The following is a 19,395-nucleotide window of genomic DNA, read 5'->3' as shown; positions in this document are numbered from 1 at the left end:
AGGGATTGTGCTTCCCTCCCGCTAGCCCTTAGCTACTTGCCCTTTCCACTGCCAGAACCCTTTACAGTATGGGTAACTCGGGCTTGCAGTGCACAGTTCCATCACCCTAATCCTTACTGACTTTAGATGTCTCTCCATGGTAGACCAGGGGGCTTGCTATGTTTCTGATTCTTCAGCTCCCCGCTTTAGCATTGTGTATGCACATGTTTGCAGGGTGAGAACCTGTGACAAAAAGCCTCTCTGTGCAGCACCCAATTCCTGCACACAACAGAGCTATTCACATCCCATCCTGTTTCTGCTTACTATAATTAGACATATAGGAGGCCTGAAGCTGCCACAAAGATGGCCTTAAAAAAGATTAAAAGGAGAGGAGGGAAATCCAGACTTCAAGGCAAGTAAATATTGTTGAAACATTTGGTGCCAATGTACCAAGGTTAAGCAGAGGTCGCGGGTCCCATACATTTGCCTTCCCCTTGGCTCTCCCGCCTGACAATCACCCTCTGCGCTTCTTTTAACTCTTTGCCTTGAAACGAAAGGGTGGGGCATTGCCAACTTTTCCTCGCGACCCTGCATTTCAGTCAAAACACGGTCGCGTCACAAAAGTTGCGGGCCCGCGTTTCTTAACACGGAAATTGCCTTGAAGTCATGAAGTGCGGATTGAGGGAGTTTGACTGCTGACTGCCGTCCGGTCTCGGGTAAAACTCCCTTCTTGGATTCGAACCACTTTCAGCCCAGCCCAGTCTCCTGCGTTGGTTTTAGAAGGGCAGAGAGAGAGAGCCGGGTAGGTTAGAAGCAGGGCGCATGCATTTCCAAGCCGGGAGTAGAACCGATGAAGAATCCAGGAGGAGGAGAGAGAGAGAGAGAGAGAGAGAGGGGGGGGGCAGCCCTCTGCTTTCAGGAGGTGTGTAGGGCGGGTGGGGGAGGCGGCGAAGGGAGCTTTGCCCAGCCTGCAGGAGAGAGAGAGCACTCTTTGTGTGGCTGCCTGCGAGGGAGGCGGGCGGTGCGATGGAAAGTGTGCGCGCCGCGAGAGGAGGTGGTTTCGGGGTTAGCCAGGGCTTGGGGCCGGCCTGGCTGATGCTCAGAGGGGCAACAGGAGCTGGCGGGCCGGGGAAGGGAGGGGGGCTCCCAATTGGGACCAGATGCTTCCTCGAGGCTGCCTTCGCAGCAGCAGCAGCAGCAGCAGCGGAGAGGCTGAGCTTAGCCGCCGCTGCCTGGCGCTGCTCGCAGCTCCACGCAGGTGCAAGGAAGGAGGGGGGCGCTCGGAGAACAAGAGGGGCTCTTGTTTGGCTGGGCCGAGGAGAGGCCAGCCGCCTCTGGGCTTGCCAAGCCGAGGAGAGGGTTCCCACCTTCGGGAGCGAGCGAGCCAGCCAGCCGCTTGGCTTCTGCGCTTTGCTTCAGGCCTTGCACGGAAGGGCAAGTGGCTGCGGGAGCGCGGATCCAACGGGGTGCGTTGCCAGCCGGCCGAGGCCCGCTCGGTTCTCCCAGGGCCGCTTGTCTTCATCCTGCGGAAAGGGGTGACTTTCCTTTCTGCTGCGCTCCCTCCCCGACCTGTGTCCGGAGTAGACGGCTTCCTTTCACTCCTGCCCTCGCCATGCTCTGGGCACTGCCAGTTATGTGGGCGATTTCAGACAGTTGCTGGCGAGCTGAGCTGAGCTGCCACTTGGCTCTCCCCAGTAAAACTGCTGCTTCCCAACATGATCAGCTAGACCCGAGGCCTGCGGAGCCCCTGGAAATCACTGACTGTGACTCTCTTGTGTTGTTCGCCTTTGCGCTAAGAGCGCTTCTCCGCTGCTTTTTCTTTTCCAGTGCGCTCAAACCACGCACCCGGGCTGATTTTGACCGAAAGACCGACACGCAGACGGGGCTCTCGAGGGCTAGCGTGTCCCGGGAGAAAGCTCAGGCGCCCTCGGGAAGTCTGCACCGCCATCGAAAACGGCGACGTGTTTAGGGTCAGGCTGTGTTTAAGGACAGGTCACACTTCCACACCTCCCCGGCGCCGGCCTCTATCGCGCTGGAGGGGACCGGGGTGCTGAGAAATCGTGGTTAGGTACAGCCCTGCGCTACAAGAAGCTAAAACACAGGCTTCCGATGTTTTATTTTTAAATTTAAAGGGAGTGGGGGATTTTAACTGACTTGGTCCCATTATTAGGGAATGTGCAGGGATGCTTGTTTTCTTTGTTTTTCCGGCTGCACCCAAATCCGTGGCAAAACTGGTATGTCAGTTCAAGGAAAGTGGTGGCTTCCCAGCGCCAGCCACCGGAAGGTCCTCCTGCGCCATCTCCACAGAAATGCACGCCACAAATTTAAATCACTTGTAAAGTACGTCCTCTGTTTGGACTCACATTAAGGTACCCTGAGCCTTCATTGTAGGTTTACGGAGATAGCGTAATTTCTATTCAAGAGACACAGACTACCCTTACAGAACTGCTGTCCCCAAGGTTTAAGTTTGGGGTGTGTGGCGCCTTAACGCCGCTGAGCGGAAAGGGTTAGGAAGTGTTGCGAGGGCAAGGCAAGGCGTGGACAAGCCTGGCGAAAGGAGGGGGACCCGGTGTAAGGAGGTTCCCCAGCGACGGTACTGAGAAGAGGCATTCCTGTTTTGTTTTGTTTTTACTGCCACTATAGAGCCTACATTTTGACTGTTCAACGACACGAGACTGAAATCTTGCAAAATAAACTTGCAACTGAGTACCACTGAAATCATGCGTAATTGCATTTGGTGTCGCGCGTAACGTTTTTCGCATTGCGCTCCTTATCTTTGCTTACACCTTTTTTTGCGCCTATTACGACTCTCAGTAAGCATCTATGGAAACTCTGGCTCCTGATCTTTGCGCCTTCGAGGGGGGGTCCCCTAGCATGGCGGTTCCTTTGTGGTGTTTGGGTGTGTTCAAGTAATTTAAAGAAGCAGCCCTGGTATATCATAATTACCATGTAGTTTTATTTTCCCTTGTAAGACTTACCTCCCAAGTCTTGACTGAGTGAGATGAGCGCAAGTTGGGTCGTGTGGGTTAATGAAAAGTAAACTACCTGATGATTATGAGAAGATGGGGAGCTGGAGACCTCCCCCTTTTTTTCTCGCATGACTTACATCCCAAGTTCTGGGGGAAAGTGGGTGAAGTGGACAGGGGCTGGGCCTTCTGGATTCATTATTATTATTATTTGGGGGGGGGGAGTTGCATGCAGCCGTCTTCTCCCCACCCGCCGCCGCGCCGGACAACTCCAGTCCTGGCATCCCATCTGCAATATCACTCCCCTGGCATGTTGACATTCATCGTGGCAGGTGACTGCTTTATTGCTGTGGGGGGTGGAAGAGGAGGGAGGTCTGCTTGGCCAGCTCGCATTCCTTGTCAAGGCCCAGTGGGATCCTCCTTCCGACAAGGAATGCGCACATCTCGCATCTTCACTGCAGAATTTGTTTCATGCGCTGGCTATATAATAACCGGCAAGTCCCACCAGAAGAGACCATGCAGCCCGCGTCTTCCAGCTCATCCCGTCAGCTCTGCCGTGTGCAGGTTGGCGGAAAAATGCAGGAAAGCAGGACGGAGCTGCGTTTTGTTTCCTAAAATGGGCTCCTGGCGCGGCTGCGATATGTCTTTGCCCTCTCTATGTATCTGACCATCAAGCCTACCTGTCCTTCTTCCCCTAAGAAAAAGATCACACTGGGCCTCGAAGTGGGAAAAGAAGCCGTGGACTCGATCTCTCTCAGTCGCACACTTCCAAGGGGAAGTGGGCCCGAGGGGACGTGTGGGGGAGCTGGTGGCGGTGACCAGTCTCTGGCAACAGGAGTGGGGACAAGAGGGTGTCTGAAACCCAAAATGAGTCGCAGTTTGGGCCCCTGGTGTTTTCCTGCTCTGCTTGTGCGCAACAGGGTGGAGAGGGTGGAGAGTGGGCGCTTTGCAAGGATCAAGGTTCAGTAAGCGGGCGCCTGCAACTGCCCGGCGTTTCCCCTCGCATATCCCGCACCCACAGCCCAGTCTCAACGCGGCTGGCATTCCAGACATCTCAGCCAGTTCCTCCCAGCCTCGCTGCTCAGGTTGCTCTCCGGGTGTGAAGCCTCTTTCTCCCTTCAGTTACTTGTTTGGAGCGCTCCAGAAACCGCGAGCGGCTCTTTGGGCCTGGCCTGCGTCTCTAACCGGTGACGGAAAAGGTAGTGGACAGGGTGGACAGAAGCTGGCCGTGTCAGCCCCGAGCGCAGCCCGAGGCACCAATCTTACGCAGCAATCTTCTCCTCAGCGTCCCTTCCCCTGTTGTCGAAGAGAAAAGCTATAATGCGATAAACACACTGGCGAACAAGTGACAATTTCCTATTGGTTTTCGCCTGGCGATCTCTCTCTATCTCTCTCGTAGAGAGACGCGGAGACCCTGGTTACCCTCTAAGATTACCTCTCTGCCTTGGCTGGAAAAGAGCTCTGGGTCAGCTGCATAGGGGAGACTTGCCGTATCAATTAAAGGGTGATATGTGATCCCTGCCCGCTCGCCCCCAGCCCTAAACTGAAACTAATAGGTGATTAGAAAGGAGCCCGAAGGCCCCCAAGACGGACGGCTGAGACGGATGGATTTGGGGAGGTATGAGATCGACCTAGGCGATGGGAGAAGGACGGATCGGCGTCCTTCGAAAAGGCCAGTCCCGCTCCGCCCCTGAGTGGAAAACTCAGCTGGAAGGCAGGCCCCGTGGAAAACCGAGGACTTGCTTGTTAAGGGCTGAGACCCGGCACTGCGCAGATAACCCGCTCCAAAGAGGCCTATGTAATATCTAGACGCGTCTCTTTAACGCTCCAAAGCGGAGCGGAGCAGCACCCGAACACACGTCCCCCTATTTACTCCAGAGGAATCCAGCCATTGCTGTGAGCGTCCGGTGAATGGGTGGGCATGCCCGCCTTGCCTTTGTCTGTGCGCAGAGGCCAGCGGAGGGAAGCGGGAGCCGGGCTGTCTTCAATCCCCCTCCCCCGCGTCGCCCGACGACGCATGGGGACGTGGGGAGTCGTTAGATGGTTTCTGCTTGGAACTGCTGCTGTAGCGAGGGTTCCTCATCATAATCCCCGAGCAGGTCGTGCGAGATGTTCGCCGGAGGGATGACATTCCCAGGGGCGGGTCATTTGCCTCCAGACACAACAAACTCCAGAAACAGGCAAACACTGCCGAGTTTTGACAGGCTCGAGGAAGTAAAACAAAACGAGAGAGAGGTACAGCGCGGGATGTGCAGAGGGCGAATGAAGGAAGCCCTTTCCCCAAGTCTACTCGAAAGGAGCCTTCCCTGCTTCGCGCGCCTCACCGCTTTCCTTGGCAATCCACGGCTGTTTTGGAAGGGGTGTTTTGGGGAGGGGAATGGCGGTGTGGTTTCTGCAGATGCCTTCTAAGAAATGGGTTTTTAAGCCTTCTAAATGAGAGAGAGAGCGTTTAGACCTTGCACGTTTTCGCGGCTTAATAATCCCACAGAAAGAGTATGCAGTTCTTTCTCAGAGCTGCTTCTGCCCGACGGTTGTTCCCTCTTTCCGTCTCGTCCTGCCCTCTCCGCCGCCCTTTTCTTAATGCTCGCTCCCTCCTAAGTCGACATTTGGCATGAGAGCTACGCCGAGCCCCTCAAATTAGAGCCCACTTCGGGGCAAGCAACAGAAACAGTAGCGCGCCTTTCTCTTGACTTTTTTATATATATAAAAAGTCAAGATCTATCGTCTAGAAAGTGTGTTTAAGACCGTAGCTTTAAAGAACATTTAGAAAGGGGGTCTTTCCTTGACGAGCGGGCATTGATACACTGAGCATCGCTTTTTAATAATTATCGCATTGCATTCTATGCTTTATCAAAGCACCGCTCTGAAAGCATTTTTATCCAATAAAATAAGCACTCTGGCATCTCCTGAATTGAAATGGCGCTTGCTTGCTCCCGGTGATTTTAGGGGTCTCTTCCTTGGGCATTTTCTGACGCGCAAATAATTTTAAAAGTAGAAATTCATTAAAAGGTCTCCTTGCCTAGTGATCATGGCATACTTTGCGCTTCTGATCCACGCTGATTCTTGCTTGTTTTAAGGGCAGGCACTGTTCTGAGAGCGGCAGGCAAGAGGCATCCAGTTCGCCTCTCAGCTCTCTGAAGAGTTAATAGCTCCAAATGTGTTGGTTTTCCTGCCTTCTCCCAGGGGTGATGGGGGCAGGGCGGCAGAGGGGGGCGAGAAGAGGGAGAATTTTCTCTATATGAGGAAAAGAAAAAAAAGGTCGACCGAAATTGAGCTGGATTTTCCTCGGGCTTGTAATATATGGAGTCTGAATTCTCCGCCCACCCGCTCACCCCCACCCGCTTACCCCCAACCTCTCCAGCAAGAGGTCAGGTGAAAGTCTCCTGCAGGTAAGGCTCGCTCCTTGGCTCACAAATTGTTCCCTTCTGCCCACCCAGGTCGACTCAGATCTGTTTATTTAGGGGAAAGAAAGGAAGGAAAAGGAGCGCTGGACCCTCCATTCTCATCGAAAGACCCACCGGCGGTCAGAAAACCCTGGCTGATCTGCCTCCGTTTTTCTGTCTTTCCTGCCAAGGCGCACTCCCATCCACGGCAGCAGAAACTTTGTAGAAACAACAACAGCAAAAGCAAAATAGTCTCCAATATGCAGGGAATAAAGCTACTGGTTTGGTTTTGTTTTTAATTCAGAACGGTTTCCCTACCTCCCTAATCTATTCTCTGTAATAAGGTGAAATACTTGATAGGTAAATCGAAGGCTGGTTTGTGGGGGGCAGGGGCAGGAGGAGGAAGCTCCTAGACACTTTGAGGGACCCCCTCCACACACAAAAGAAGCATGCCTTGTCCCTGAACCCACAGCCAATCCAGGGGCGCTCTAGGCTTCTGCGTCTTTCCTTGCTGGCACCGGATCAAGCGGGTCCCTGGTTTTAAATCAAAGGCCAAACTGTTAGCAAAGACAGAGCAGCACCCCCGCCAGTCCACACACCCCAGTGGCCCGGCGAGTCCAGTTCCTGCCCTAATAAATCGATCCGAAAACGCACGGGGTGGAACAAAGTCACATTGATTTCAGAAGGTGGTTTGTGCTGTGCGCGCGCCACCGTGTGCCCCCTTTTTATTTCCATCTCTCCCCCCCCCCGACCCACCCCCCAAAAAGGCTCTCTTGGAACGCGTTCAAGTTCCGCTGAAATGCACACGGAATTTGCTTCCCAGTGCGCGCCTTCGGGAGCGACTTCGGAGGAAACGGAGGCTTCTGTCAACAAAGCGATTAAGGCGCTCGGGAGTCTCGGGTTTGGGGGCTCCGGCCGATCTGGTTTGGAGGTCGCCTGGGCAAGCGCGGCCCGTTCTCAGGCTCTCTCCCTCTTTCCTCATATATATATATATATATATATATATATATATATATACACACACACACACACACACACACACACACACACACACACACATTCGGGTTGGAATTACAGCGGCCTCCGCGCGCCCCCCGCCCCATATATAATATGCTCAATATGCTACTAAATTGGAAGTCGGTCACGGGAAGAAAAAGAGAGCGGAGAAGGCGGGGGGGGGGAGCAGCAGCAGCCAAGAAAACATAAACGAAAATAAAACGACCAACGGTGGGGCGCAGGTTGTGGGGCGGACAGATACTCTTCTTTAAGTAACCCAAGAGAGAAAAAGAGAGAGGAGGTGTGTGTCAGAAAATGTCTGGAAAAGCTGCAGAACAAAGACCCTGGCCCAGGCATCCGCTTCTGCCCCGAATTCCCCTACAAGGCGGCCAAAACTCCGCGGGAGTGACCGGCCGTCTCCAAATGGGATTCGATTTCGGTGCCAAATAGGCGTCTGCCGCCCCCCGCCCTTGAGAGCCGCTAGGTGTTTCTTTCTTTGTAAGAAAAGCGCTGAAGAATTCCGAGGTGATTTAACTACGACGACCACCGCTTTGATTTAAAAGCCAAAGCAAGTATAGAGTGTGATCTCAAGCTCATTGTTGCTTTTCGAGGACACGGTTTTTCAGAGCTCCGGGCCCTGCTGCGACGGCCCCTCCTGCATAGCAGGCCTAGCCTCCGACGCCTGCCTCGCCCGACCTGCTCTATGGATGTGGCAAGGGACTCGCGGGTCTTGTCGGCGGGATCCATATAAGTTTGGGGTTTTTTGTTTAGGGCTAGTGCGGGCTGTAATGTGATGAAGCGGACCACCTACCTTCGGGTTTTGGTTTCTGCTTTCTTTTCGGATTAACTACTTGGCTTGGAGAGGCATTCGAAAAGCAAAACAAAAATAAAAGGGGGGGGGAGGGGGAGAGACACAGCAACCAAACAACGCCAGGGGCATATAAGTACAAGCGATTTGTAATGGGCTAGTTTGTGGAGGTGGTCTTCTATCCCGGATCGGTAGAGGAACGAGCACGGTCGTTCCCACCAAGCTTTTGTGAAAAGGCTGGAGCGCAGGGCGCTTTTCCTTCACTGGTTCGGCATGCCAGACTCTTAAGGGGAGTTTCTGCCCAAGCACTTCTGAGGATGCGATCCTAAGCAAGCTTACATCCTTTAGACTTGCGCTCGGTTAAGAATGTATTGGATGCGGGCCGGCGGAGAGTGCCGGGTGTTGATCTCCTCATACATTTGTCATCCCTAATGAGCCATTCCCAGGCAACCCCTTTTCCTCTCCTTACCACTCCCAGGTACCAGGGCTGTAAAAAAATGCGAGCCTGCTCTTTCTCTCCTCCACCTTCTTCTCTTGCTGGGGCGTTTGTGCCTCCTGTAAGAAAGACCCTCCGGACGGCTTGCGAGGCAGGCCCTGCTAGCTCCTGGTTACTGCAGAAGCCGGGCTATTTCAAGCAAGCCGCGGATCTCCCTACACATGGTTTCCTTCTCGGTGAACTTAACGCCTCTTCCTCCCACTGGAGGCATTTGGCGATTGTTTCGTTAAATGAGACGCCGGTTAATTAAAATAAAACACAATCGCCCATTAGGCTGCTCCTCTGGAAGGACACGGATGGTGGACATCCTTTCGCTTGCTCCCCGCCTCCCCTTCGGTCCTCTGCTCTGATTAAATCGGATTCCCTTTTCGGCTGGGCCTGATTTTCGGGATAGGACGACACTTCCAGCCTAGGGGGAGAGAAGGTGGGAGGGAGGTGAGATCCATCGTCGTTTCCAATGGGCCTGGTGCAAAATCAACCCAGGCGTGGGCTTTGTCCCAAACCGTCCTCTTTACATCTCGGGCTGAAATCCTCCCCACACTTCATTGGGAGCCTGGCCCATTCAACTGAGGGGTGCGGGGGGTGGGCTTAATTCCCAATAAGCAGTAGGACCGGCACCTGATCATCTTTAGCAAAAGTCTGGAGAGGAAGAAGAAGACTGTATAGCAGGCTTGGAGGAAGATCTCTGAGTAACCCCCAAAAATAATCGGAAAAACTTCCTCAAATATGGAAAGTGATGTAACAAAACCCCACACAAATAGTTGGATTTATTGGGGGTGGGAGAGAGAAAGAAATAAGAAAAAGAGCAACAACGACAAAGCCCCACAGTAGGGTTTTAAAAGAGAGGAGGGGTGGGGTGGGTGCGTGTTTGAGATTGGCACTGATCAGTGCTTCAGGAAGAAACAAGAGAGCTTTGGTACCTATTTCAAAAGTTGAGACAAATGGGCTGGATAAAACATTACTGCCGAGTTAAAGGGGGCTAGGAGACTATCAACATACTTTAAATATTTTATATAATATTATAGATGCACAGAGCAGATGCACTCTCTGTGTGGCCCACAGCTGTGCAATGAATGCTAGCTAACCAGGTAACTAAACTGTATCTATTGCGGTTCGTGTCCACCTGATAAATGTTATTTTGACAATTTGCCATGTAATAATTCTAATCGAGCCAAATTTCAGCTGAACGTGACCCCGTATAAGGATGCATCGCTGGCAGTATCGATATTTCTCTTGCAGCGCCTGATAAAAGATTATATTAAATCCCACAGGCCCGGGAGAGGAGGGGAAGAGGCGCTTTTTGGTGAGAGTTAACATGACCAGAGGAAGGAACCCGATGGAAAGCCCCTGCGCTCTTTCAACATAGGAAGCCTGTGAATTCAAGCACTGGAGGGGGGAGATGTTATCAGGCTTCTCATGAGGAAATCTAAAAATATTTTTTTTTCCTGGATAGAAAAGCCAGGAACGTCTTTTTGTATTAATAAAACATATACAGTATTTCAAAGTATCTGTAAGTAAACAGCATTCCGAGCAAAATCCTGAGCTCCTTAGACTTTTGTGAACAAAACTAATTTTACAAAAGTTTTACCTATTTTAGGACCTAGACAATTTAGTAGGTCATAGAGTTCAGCTGACTTCGGTGGGGCTTGCTTCTAAGTAAGCGGGTTTAGGATTGCAGCCTTCATTTGGCAGAGGCACAAGTTTTCTATTCAGTCAACATTTGGACTTAGGAGACAGATCACAAAGGACTAAAACATTTACAGTTGCAGAGTTTCCCCAGTTGCAAATCACAATGGGGAAGAAGCGCCTGGATTTAAGATGGCCAAAGTCAGCATAAATAAAAGATCTAATTTCAATCTCAATTCAACAGATTTAAAATCGGATGTACATCTCAAATCTAGGTATGTTTACCCGGAAATATGTTCCACTGAGTTCAGTGGAGCTTACTCCCAGGTAAACGTGCATTAGGACTGTACCCTAAATCAGATTCGGATTCCTCATACGGAATAACTCCAAACATTGTCGACATGAATAAAACCTGAACATGATCGATTTCTTTTCTTCAGAGGGGAACACCCCCACCGCCCATTAATTCAAAGAGCGGGGAGATTATGCAAGCATCCTGCGTCACCAATTTCTGTACAGCTGAAGCTTTTGCATAAGCAGGAGGATGGATCGTAGCCCGCGGTTCAGAAGTTAGACGTTCAAACTTTCCATACCCAGTGTCGTCTGAACTGACGTTGCCGTTTGCGCAGCTCTATACGCAATCTAGTTAATCTGTAGGATTTGCCTTCGTTTTTTTTCTTGTTTTTTTTAAGGCGCTAAATTACATTCGTGTCAGGAACCTTTGGCTTATGTGGATGGTGATTGGGGTGCAGTGAAACTGGGGCAACTCCCACGCTGTACCCACGCACATCCCTTCTCTGACCAGTTTCCTTTGACATAAAATAAGCCTCTACAAAAAGTTAAATGAACTGTTTACACTCAGTTTAAAATTATCTACCATTATCTCTAGATCCTAGATAGACATAACATCCCAGGCCAGGAAGATCAGCACAATGATTTCTCTTCTACCCCGAAAGCTGTTGTCACGCATCTACTTGGAACCAAGCCCCACGGGCGTCAAAGGCGCTCGCATCCAAGCAAACCTCCTTTGCGTGCGTCGCAGCCTTTGACAAGCATCCTGAATTATGCGCTGGACCTCGCACGCTTTTCTCTTCGATACACAACCCACTCCATTTTGCAGCGCGGGACGACAGCATCTAAGGCCTGATTCACAACCGGTTGAGAGGCAGGCCTTCGGGTGTTCAGAGGGCTGCGGATCGCTTGATCTCTCTCTCTCTCTCCCCACCCCCCACGCTGCTCGGCTAGAGGGCGAGGAGGAGTAAATACTATCAAGAGAACAGTTCGGTATCTTCCAGCCCCATCAGGCCAGGCCGTGGGAGAGGCCTAGAAGCTGGAGTAACGGCAGCTCCCTTCGCTCCCCCACAGCCTGCTGGAGCCGGTCCCAATTTACCGTGATTCACTGTCTAGCTACGGGCCTCCGAGCTCCCCCTCGCCGCCATTTGGTGCGTAAAAATTCGGGGGGCGGCCGGCCGCGTTTCATTCTCTCGGGACCACGTGCAGGCCAGCAGGGTGAGGAGTGGAGGTAGGGAGGCCTGGACTGCGTCAAGGAGACGCCAGCACAAAGGCTCTATTCATGGGCAGCCATCAGCAAGCCCAAGTCCCTTGGTGGTACTCCTCTGGAGCAAGAGAGGGGCTCCAGCCTGAGCCAGGCTCACCTGCGCGCCAGGCTCAGTTGCTTGGCCTGAGTATATGAAGGCGAGCAATTCCCTGACCTTCCAGCTGCCTCCATCCTTTCCTCGCCTACGTCTATCTCTTCCAAGGCCTCCTTCTTAGGAGAGCCTGGACGCCCAACACGCGAGGCAGGTTTCTAGAAACCCCTCCTCGTCTCCCTTTCCGAAAGCATCGATCTCTTTGCCGTTCCCTGGCTTGGGGGTCCGGGAGGGAGTGCCGGGGGAGTGACAGGGCCCGTCTGCCGATCCACCTGTAGCTGGCGGGTTTCCCTCCTCCTCCTCCTCACACGTGTGCCTTCAAAACAAAACAAAAGGTGGCAACCGAGGAGTAAACAGCGAGTAACGAACAGCTTGGGAGCAGGCGAGTGGTGAAACAAGAGCGCAACTGAGTGGCCTTTTTTGTCTAAAGAAAGGCTTCCCTGCGCGCTGGTTGGGTCAGACTGCAATTCGGATCCTGACCTCATGTCATCTCCTGTCAACTCCCTGGGAGCTGTAGCCGCTGGATACTATCACCCTAATGCACATAGAAATGACGAAGAAAGAGACCACAATTTCCCAGTCTGGTGGATATAGCTTTAGAGGGCTGATCCTTACGGGGAACAACTTCTGTTCACATCAACGGGGACAGACTTCCATCTAGATTCCTTTTTTAAAAGAGAAAAAGTTATCTGAGGGCAAACTAGCCAGCTCTTAAAGCAACCGAAGAGTGACGCCTACAAGCCCCAGGGGTTTAAGACTTAGTCGCAAGGGTTCAAAAGGCTCTTTGCTTCTCATTCCTGGAAACTTTGTTCAGATATTGCAGCAACGCAGCTTCCTCCGCCCCACTTTATACATTTTTACCTGTGAGTAGACTATACTGTCTTTAAAGGGGTCTTCACCACCCCAAGTAAATGTTATGGGCCATGCTGATTCCATGCATAGCTGTCAACTTTTCCCTTTTTTTAAGGGAAATTCCCTTATTCCGAATAGGATTCCTCGCAAGAAAAGGGAAAAGTTGACAGCTATGCCTAGTTGGGATCAAAGATGCCTCGCTCTCATTTCCCTGGAAAGGGGTCTGCGTGTTTCTTAAGAAAAAAAACGGGGAAGGGACTAAAAGACTTAGTCTTGGCCACACTTCACCCGGACCGCAGCCCAACCATTTTACGTGAGAGTAAGTCTCACCGATTTTAGGGAGATTCGCTTCGGAGTAGGTGGTCGTAGGATGTCGACTCTCCGCCTTAAAAGGGAGGTGGGTGGGTGTCTTAATCGGCTGGCTGGCTTTGTGGCACGCACTGAAACCCAGTTCTTCTTCCTACGTCGTTTGCCCCCAAATCTATGTATTTTGTCGTGGCCTCTGCTCCTGCAAATGGGGTCCTCTGATCCCATCTGGCTGCGGACTACTGGGAAGGCAGGAAGTAGCTTTCGCCAGTGGAAATCGAGGCGATCAGCAAACAAACATCATCCGAAGAAAGACTCTCCTCCTCCCCGCCACTCTGTCTTCTCTCACAAAGGACATTGGGGTGGGGAGAGGGGGGTGGTTGGAAAGAAAGGACCTAAGGAATAAGCCCGCCATAAGCAGAGTTCGTAAATTCCCGGTTTATGAGCTCACTGAAACCAAGAGTGTCTCCCACTGATGGCTTGCACACCGACGCCTCAGTTGAACGTGGTGGGACCACCTCTGAGGTTCCTCAACCTGGTTTTCCCACCCCATCTCTGAAAAGACACAGCTAATAAACTGAAGGGATGTGACAACACACGAGGATGCCCACCTCCGATTATTCCCTTCCTTTCTCCCTGGCTCCTTATATGTACAAAACACAAAGAGCGCGCGAGAGTCAGCCAAAATTATAAATGTCCATGAGCGCTGCAGTTTGATTTCAGTGGGAGAGTGAAGCACAAAGCCAGGCCGATTCTCTCCCACTGGATTGAATGGGGCTTTCAAAACGTTTCCATGGTTCGTTTCGCTTTCGGAGAGCCAACTTCAACTAGCCACATGCTCTGGTTTGCTAGATAGAACTGGATGTGTTAAGCTCAAAACGTACAAAGGCTCATCTATACGAATCTATTCCGAAATATAAAAAAATCAAATCGAAAGCGATCCTGCTACTTTCCTGGAGCTCTCTTTGAATCGGGAATCGCTAGTCGTGCTAATGACAGATCAGTTAAGGCCATACCGCAAGCTGTGCACCAAAGCAAACTTCAGCAGGCTCACTCAGGACCATTGAGTTCAATGGAATGTAGCAAGTAGGTGCCTTAAAAAGAGTCACAACTCCATCCCTAACACGGTTAAAATCAAGTATTTTGAGGTTAGGCCGATTTCATATTCTAGGTAGGCCTGCTAATTTTAACTTCTTTACTCCGGAGTCCTCACATATTTAATAACTTTAGGTTAACTGAATTGCAGATCGGACTGTGGTTTAAATTCAAGTCCAAGCTATATAGACTAGCAGCTGACCTACTAATAATTAAAGTATTTTGCCGCATTTCGAAAGTGCTCTTCGCAAATAAAGGAGGGGAGAATAGTTCCCAGGGTGCAATTCCGAGGTTGTAAACGCTTTCTTGAGAGTAAATGCCATTGCGCTCAGTAGCACTCCTACTTTCAAACAAGCCACATACATAGGATAATTCCGCACAGCGTCACCCTCAATCCGGGTCTACGTCTCACAATTCGAAGCGCTTTGAAAAAGGAAGCAAATGCCCAGTTCACAAACAAACACACAAACAAAAAAGATCACAAGAGTGCAATAGCGTGAGATTAATTCCGATAGGGAAATGCACTAAAAAGCGAGGAAAATCCGTCCCCAAGTTTCTGAGCTGTTGCTTGCTTGCTACTCTGGAAGCACGACTAAGATGAGAAGGCGCCTACTCAGGTTTTAATTAAATTAGCCCGGATTTATTTACTGTTTGCGGCCTTTAACAACCCGGGAGCAATTACTGCCAAGTGTTGCCTTCGATAAGAGCGCCTGATAGGAGCTGCATTCTCTTGAAAAATGCTCACCGGAGGCTCCCCAGGAAGGCAGCCTCGCCTCGCCTCTGACAGCGCGGCCGATCCCTCGCAGATAAAAGGCTAAATTGCATTTTGTTGGGGTATTCACAAGTGGGCAAAGGTGTTTCCTCCATTCCTTGCAAACCTCATTGAGAGATGACCTGAAGGCGAGTTTCTACATTTGACCAAAACATCACCCGTTGCTATTTGCAGCCATCCGCAGAGGGAGTTTCTTCTGCTTAAAGTGTGTTTGTGTGCGTAAGAGAGAGAGGGAAAATGAGGTAACAATGAGGGAGACCAGTTTTCCTTCTCAGTTCTTTGTGTATATAGAATCGCTCCCTAGGAAAGCAGCAAAAAATATTTAAGAACTAGCGACCTGTCTAGAATAATGAGGGAAGAGGAAACAAATCCAGGACGCCATGGTTTGTGGAACGAGTTGCCCAAAAAACATGTTCGGGGGAGGGAACTGAGCAGCTCCCCCCCCCATTAGTTCACATTGGAAGAAAGGGTTTTAAGGATCTTATTACTATTCTATAAAATATAGCTGCCTATATTTAGAAAATTCAGAAACCTGAACATGCATAAATGTCACTTTTTTCATAAAAGGACGCATTAATTTGCAAATGAAGATCAGGACCTCCTGCGACTTCTTTAACGCCTTCCTCTTGATATGGGACAGATTACGGCCACGGGCCTTCCGCGGATATATTCCAATATTTGTCAAGTAGCTCAAGCCCTCTGCATCTGCTGCCTCGCAACAGTGATGGCTTGGTGGCTTACATTTCCCACCTATTCGCTAAGATTAATAACCATAATAGTCAGAACTCATAAATAGCAGCAGCAGCCTCAGCAACAGCCACTGGAATCAGCATTTGTTTTTAAGTCGATTCCAGCCGCATCCAAGTCCACACACCCAACACAGATTTTTAAAAATCGATGGACATAAATGATATTTATTTACAAGTTTAGGACTAACCAGAAGATTAAATTCTGTTGGTTTTGGTTTAACCGGTTTATGGGAGCGAGTTACCCAAGAAACTTTTTTTTTTTTTTTTAATGTATTTTTCACTTAGCCCACACTGGAAGAAAGTAATTCTACCATCAACATTTCAGCTGTAGGATTTTTAATTTTTTCCTTTAAAAAGTGGGGTTAATATATCCAGACGTATATGGTCTCAGTCCAACTGAATGGTAATTTATTAATAAACAAGCAAGGCAGTAACTTCAGGGTATCTCCAACAAAAAAAGGAAAAAATGATAAACGATAAAATAAGATTAATACAGCTTCCCATTTATATATATAAATGAAAATAAAACAAAACAAAAATCAATGTTTAACGTTATTTTAAAGTCAACCTTTCTGAAAGCATTGGGTGGGGTGGGGTAAAAAGAACACTTTCTGGTGTTTGGTCCAAAAGTTCCAACTACAGATTTAAAAATAAATTACTATGCATCCATTTACATTTTCGAAACAAATCCTTGCCTATAAAGGAGTCCTTGCAGGGGAGAGGAAAGGAAGGGGCTTTCTAAGGCGACGTCGCTTTTCAAACCAGGGGCGAAACTCGCATGGGCTTGAGCGAACCCGGATTGCGCCTTCATTGAGGGCTGCGATCCACACCACCCCGTGGAATTCAATGGAGCCGCTGGACTTATCCCCGCGAGACTCTCGCCGCTGGTTGGCTGGCATTTCCCGCGCGCTCAGTCGCCGGCGCCCAACCAAGCGCCGGACCAGCAGCCAATAAGGCTGGCGCAAAAGGGCGCGCAGGGTGGGAGCCACACAACGCGGCCGGCAGAGCCTCTCGGAGAGGGAGGCGAGGGAAGAAGGCACCCTCTCTTTCTGGGTGTGCGGAGGGTTGTTTTTAAGGCAAGGAAGAAAAGCACAAACTTACGTGTTATTTGGAGTAACACTGTCCTTTAACAAACCATGTCCTTAGTTAATAAAAAGGCTGTCTTTGGGTAAGAGTCTGTGGAGGTTTTTCGGGGGCGCCGAGCGTCGTGTTTGTGTGTTGGTGTTTATAGTGGAAACACGGCTTCTCCAGCGTCCCCTCAGAGCGCGGCGGCGGCGGCGGCGGCTGAGGGCCCGCTTCTCCCCTCGCCGCTCTCCTCGGTCAGAACTTGCTGCAGTCGTAGACGAAGGCGCCCGAGGGCCGGTAGAGCGGCTGGCTGCCTGGGAACGCCATTTGGCAGCTGCTGGCGGCCGCCGCCGCCGCGTTGCCGTTGACGGGCGAGTTGCTCAGGCCCAGGCGCTGCGACGACTCGAACATCTCCCTCACGGCGTGGAAGTTCTGCTGCTGCACCGGGTAGCCCGACGGCGACGGCGACGGGGACGACGAGGCGGCGGCGGCGGCAGCCGCAGCGGCGGCAGCCGCCGCCGCCGCCGCGGCTGAGGCGGGCGCCAAATGGGCGAGCTCGCCCACCGCCGTGGCCTGGTTGAGGTACCACGAAGCCAGGCGGCCGCCGCCGCCGCCGCCTTGCGGGTGCCCCTCCTGAGGGCTCAGGCTGAGGGAAGAGGCGCTGCTGCTGCTGCTGGCCGCCAGGCTGTACTCGGGAAGGGGGTCCTGCTCCACCGGGCTGCCGCTCAGGTGGCCTCCGCCGCCTCTTTCTCCGCCGCCCCCGGCAGCTGCGGCAGCCGCGGCAGCAGCGGCCGCGTAGAGGCTCATGGCCTGCAAGTTGCAGTGATAACTATTGGCGCCGCCGCCGCCGCCGGCTTGCGTGATGGCACTGCTGCCCGTCGTGTTGACGCCCTGGCTGCAGGGGGCGCTGTAGAGCGCGCTCTGCGCAGCCGCAGCCGGCGAATAGCAGCTGCTGAGCGCCAGCGAAGGCGGCGGCAGCGCCGAGGTCCGCGACGTCGAGGCGCTCGAGGGGCTGGACGACGACGACGACGGCGGGGCTGCGGTGCCGGCCGTGGAGGGCAAAGCCAAGAGCTCCCCGGCGCCCTGCCCCGGCGAAGCGCGCAGGGAGGTCATGATGATGTTGTCCACGCTGAAGCCGCCGGCGCCCGCCCCCCCGGGAGGCCCTCCGGGGTGGTGATGGGGCGGCGGCGGGTGGTGGAGATGCGGGTGGTGGTGATGGTGATGATGGGCGTGCGGGTGAGAGTGGTGGTGCGGGTGGTGGGCGTGCGGGTGCTGGCTCGGAGGCGCTTCGGCGGCGGCCGTCGGGGGGTCCAAGCCCAGCGCTCTGCCGCCGCCGCCGCCGCCGTGCGGGCTCCCCGCTCCGCTGGAGAGGCTGCTGGCGCTGGAGCTCCCGGGGCTCTCGATCTTGGCCACGGGCGCGCCTCCCAGCGGGGACAGCGCTCGAGGGGGCGACGTCGAGCCGTTCTCCGTCTTGATGTCCTGCAGCCTCACCGGAGGCGCCTGCTGCTGCTGCTGCTGCTGCTGCCCACCTCCGTCTTGGTGTTGCTGTCGAGTCGACGTCTGCTGCTGCTGCGTCTGCTCCTTGCTATGGAGGCGCTCCTTCTCCTCCTTGTCCTTGACGGCGTCTTTCTTCTTGAAGCGCCTCCGTCGGCGCAGGAACGAGCCGTTCTCGAACATGTTGTACGAGTCCGGGTCCAGGGTCCAGTAGCTCCCCTTGCCGGGCTTCTTGTCGTCTCGGGGCACCTTGACGAAGCACTCGTTGAGCGACAGGTTGTGGCGGATGGAGTTCTGCCAGCCTTGCTTGTTGTCCCGGTAGAAGGGGAAGCGCTCCATGATGAACTGGTAGATGCCGTTCAGCGTGATCTTCTTATCCGGCGCGTTCTGGATAGCCATGGTGATGAGAGCGATGTAGCTGTACGGAGGCTTCACCAAGTCCTTGGGCTGCGGCGGAGGCGGGTAAGGGCCGTACGGCCTGCCCATGCCGCCTCCACCACCACCTCCGCCTCCTCCTCCTCCACCGGCGCCCGGGTACTGCTCGTGGGCCGCCGGGTGCGGAGAGTACATGCTCATCGGGGCCGGCATGGCCGCGTAGCCGCCTCCGGCCGCCGCGCGGTAGTAGCTCTGCTCGCCGCCCAGGTATGGCACCACTCCCAGCGAGTTGGGGCTGGAGACCGAGTAGCGAGCCTGCATGGCCTCCCTGCCAGCCAGCCAGCCAGACCAAGCGGCAGCAGCTTCAGCAACAGCAGCAGCAGCAGACTGGCCTCCTCCGCCTCCTCCTCCGCCGCCTCCTCCTCCGCCGCCGCCTCCGCCTTTGCTTTCCCCCCTCCACCCCTCCGCAGCTCCAGAGCCAAAAAAGTATAAACCAGAAGAGGCGACCAGGATCTTTCCTTTCCGCCCCGCTTCCTCCCCCGAAAAGGGAGCAAGCAAGCAAGCAAGCGGACGAGAACTTCGGGGTCCCGTTAAAGTTTGCTGCTTTCCCCTCCCCCGCTCAAGCGGGCCAAAAAATTAAATAAATGGAAAGGACCCCGGGCGAAGGAGAGGGGGGAGGTTGATAATGGTCGTGGGGAGGGGAAATAAGTCTCCTTTTCTTCCTGCTGCTGCTACTCCTTCTTGTTCTTCTTAAAACAAGGCGCCGACCCTCCACGGAAGCGGC

The 19,395-nt window shown here is 52.8% G+C and overlaps 1 protein-coding gene across 1 annotated transcript; it reads right to left on the bottom strand.

Annotated features, from left to right (window-relative positions):
- Positions 1-15,996: 15,996 nt before the first annotated feature.
- Positions 15,997-19,030, bottom strand: FOXC1 (forkhead box C1). Its single transcript, XM_081014033.1, has one exon. It carries the CDS (start codon positions 18,930-18,932, stop codon positions 16,998-17,000), a length of 1,935 nt encoding a protein of 644 aa, XP_080870159.1. The 5' UTR covers positions 18,933-19,030; the 3' UTR covers positions 15,997-16,997.
- Positions 19,031-19,395: the final 365 nt, after the last annotated feature.

Source organism: Podarcis pityusensis (assembly GCF_964106645.2).
Source record: "Podarcis pityusensis genome assembly, chromosome: 7".
Lineage (NCBI taxonomy): Eukaryota > Metazoa > Chordata > Lepidosauria > Squamata > Lacertidae > Podarcis > Podarcis pityusensis.
This window is presented reverse-complemented; position numbering and strand designations above follow the sequence as displayed.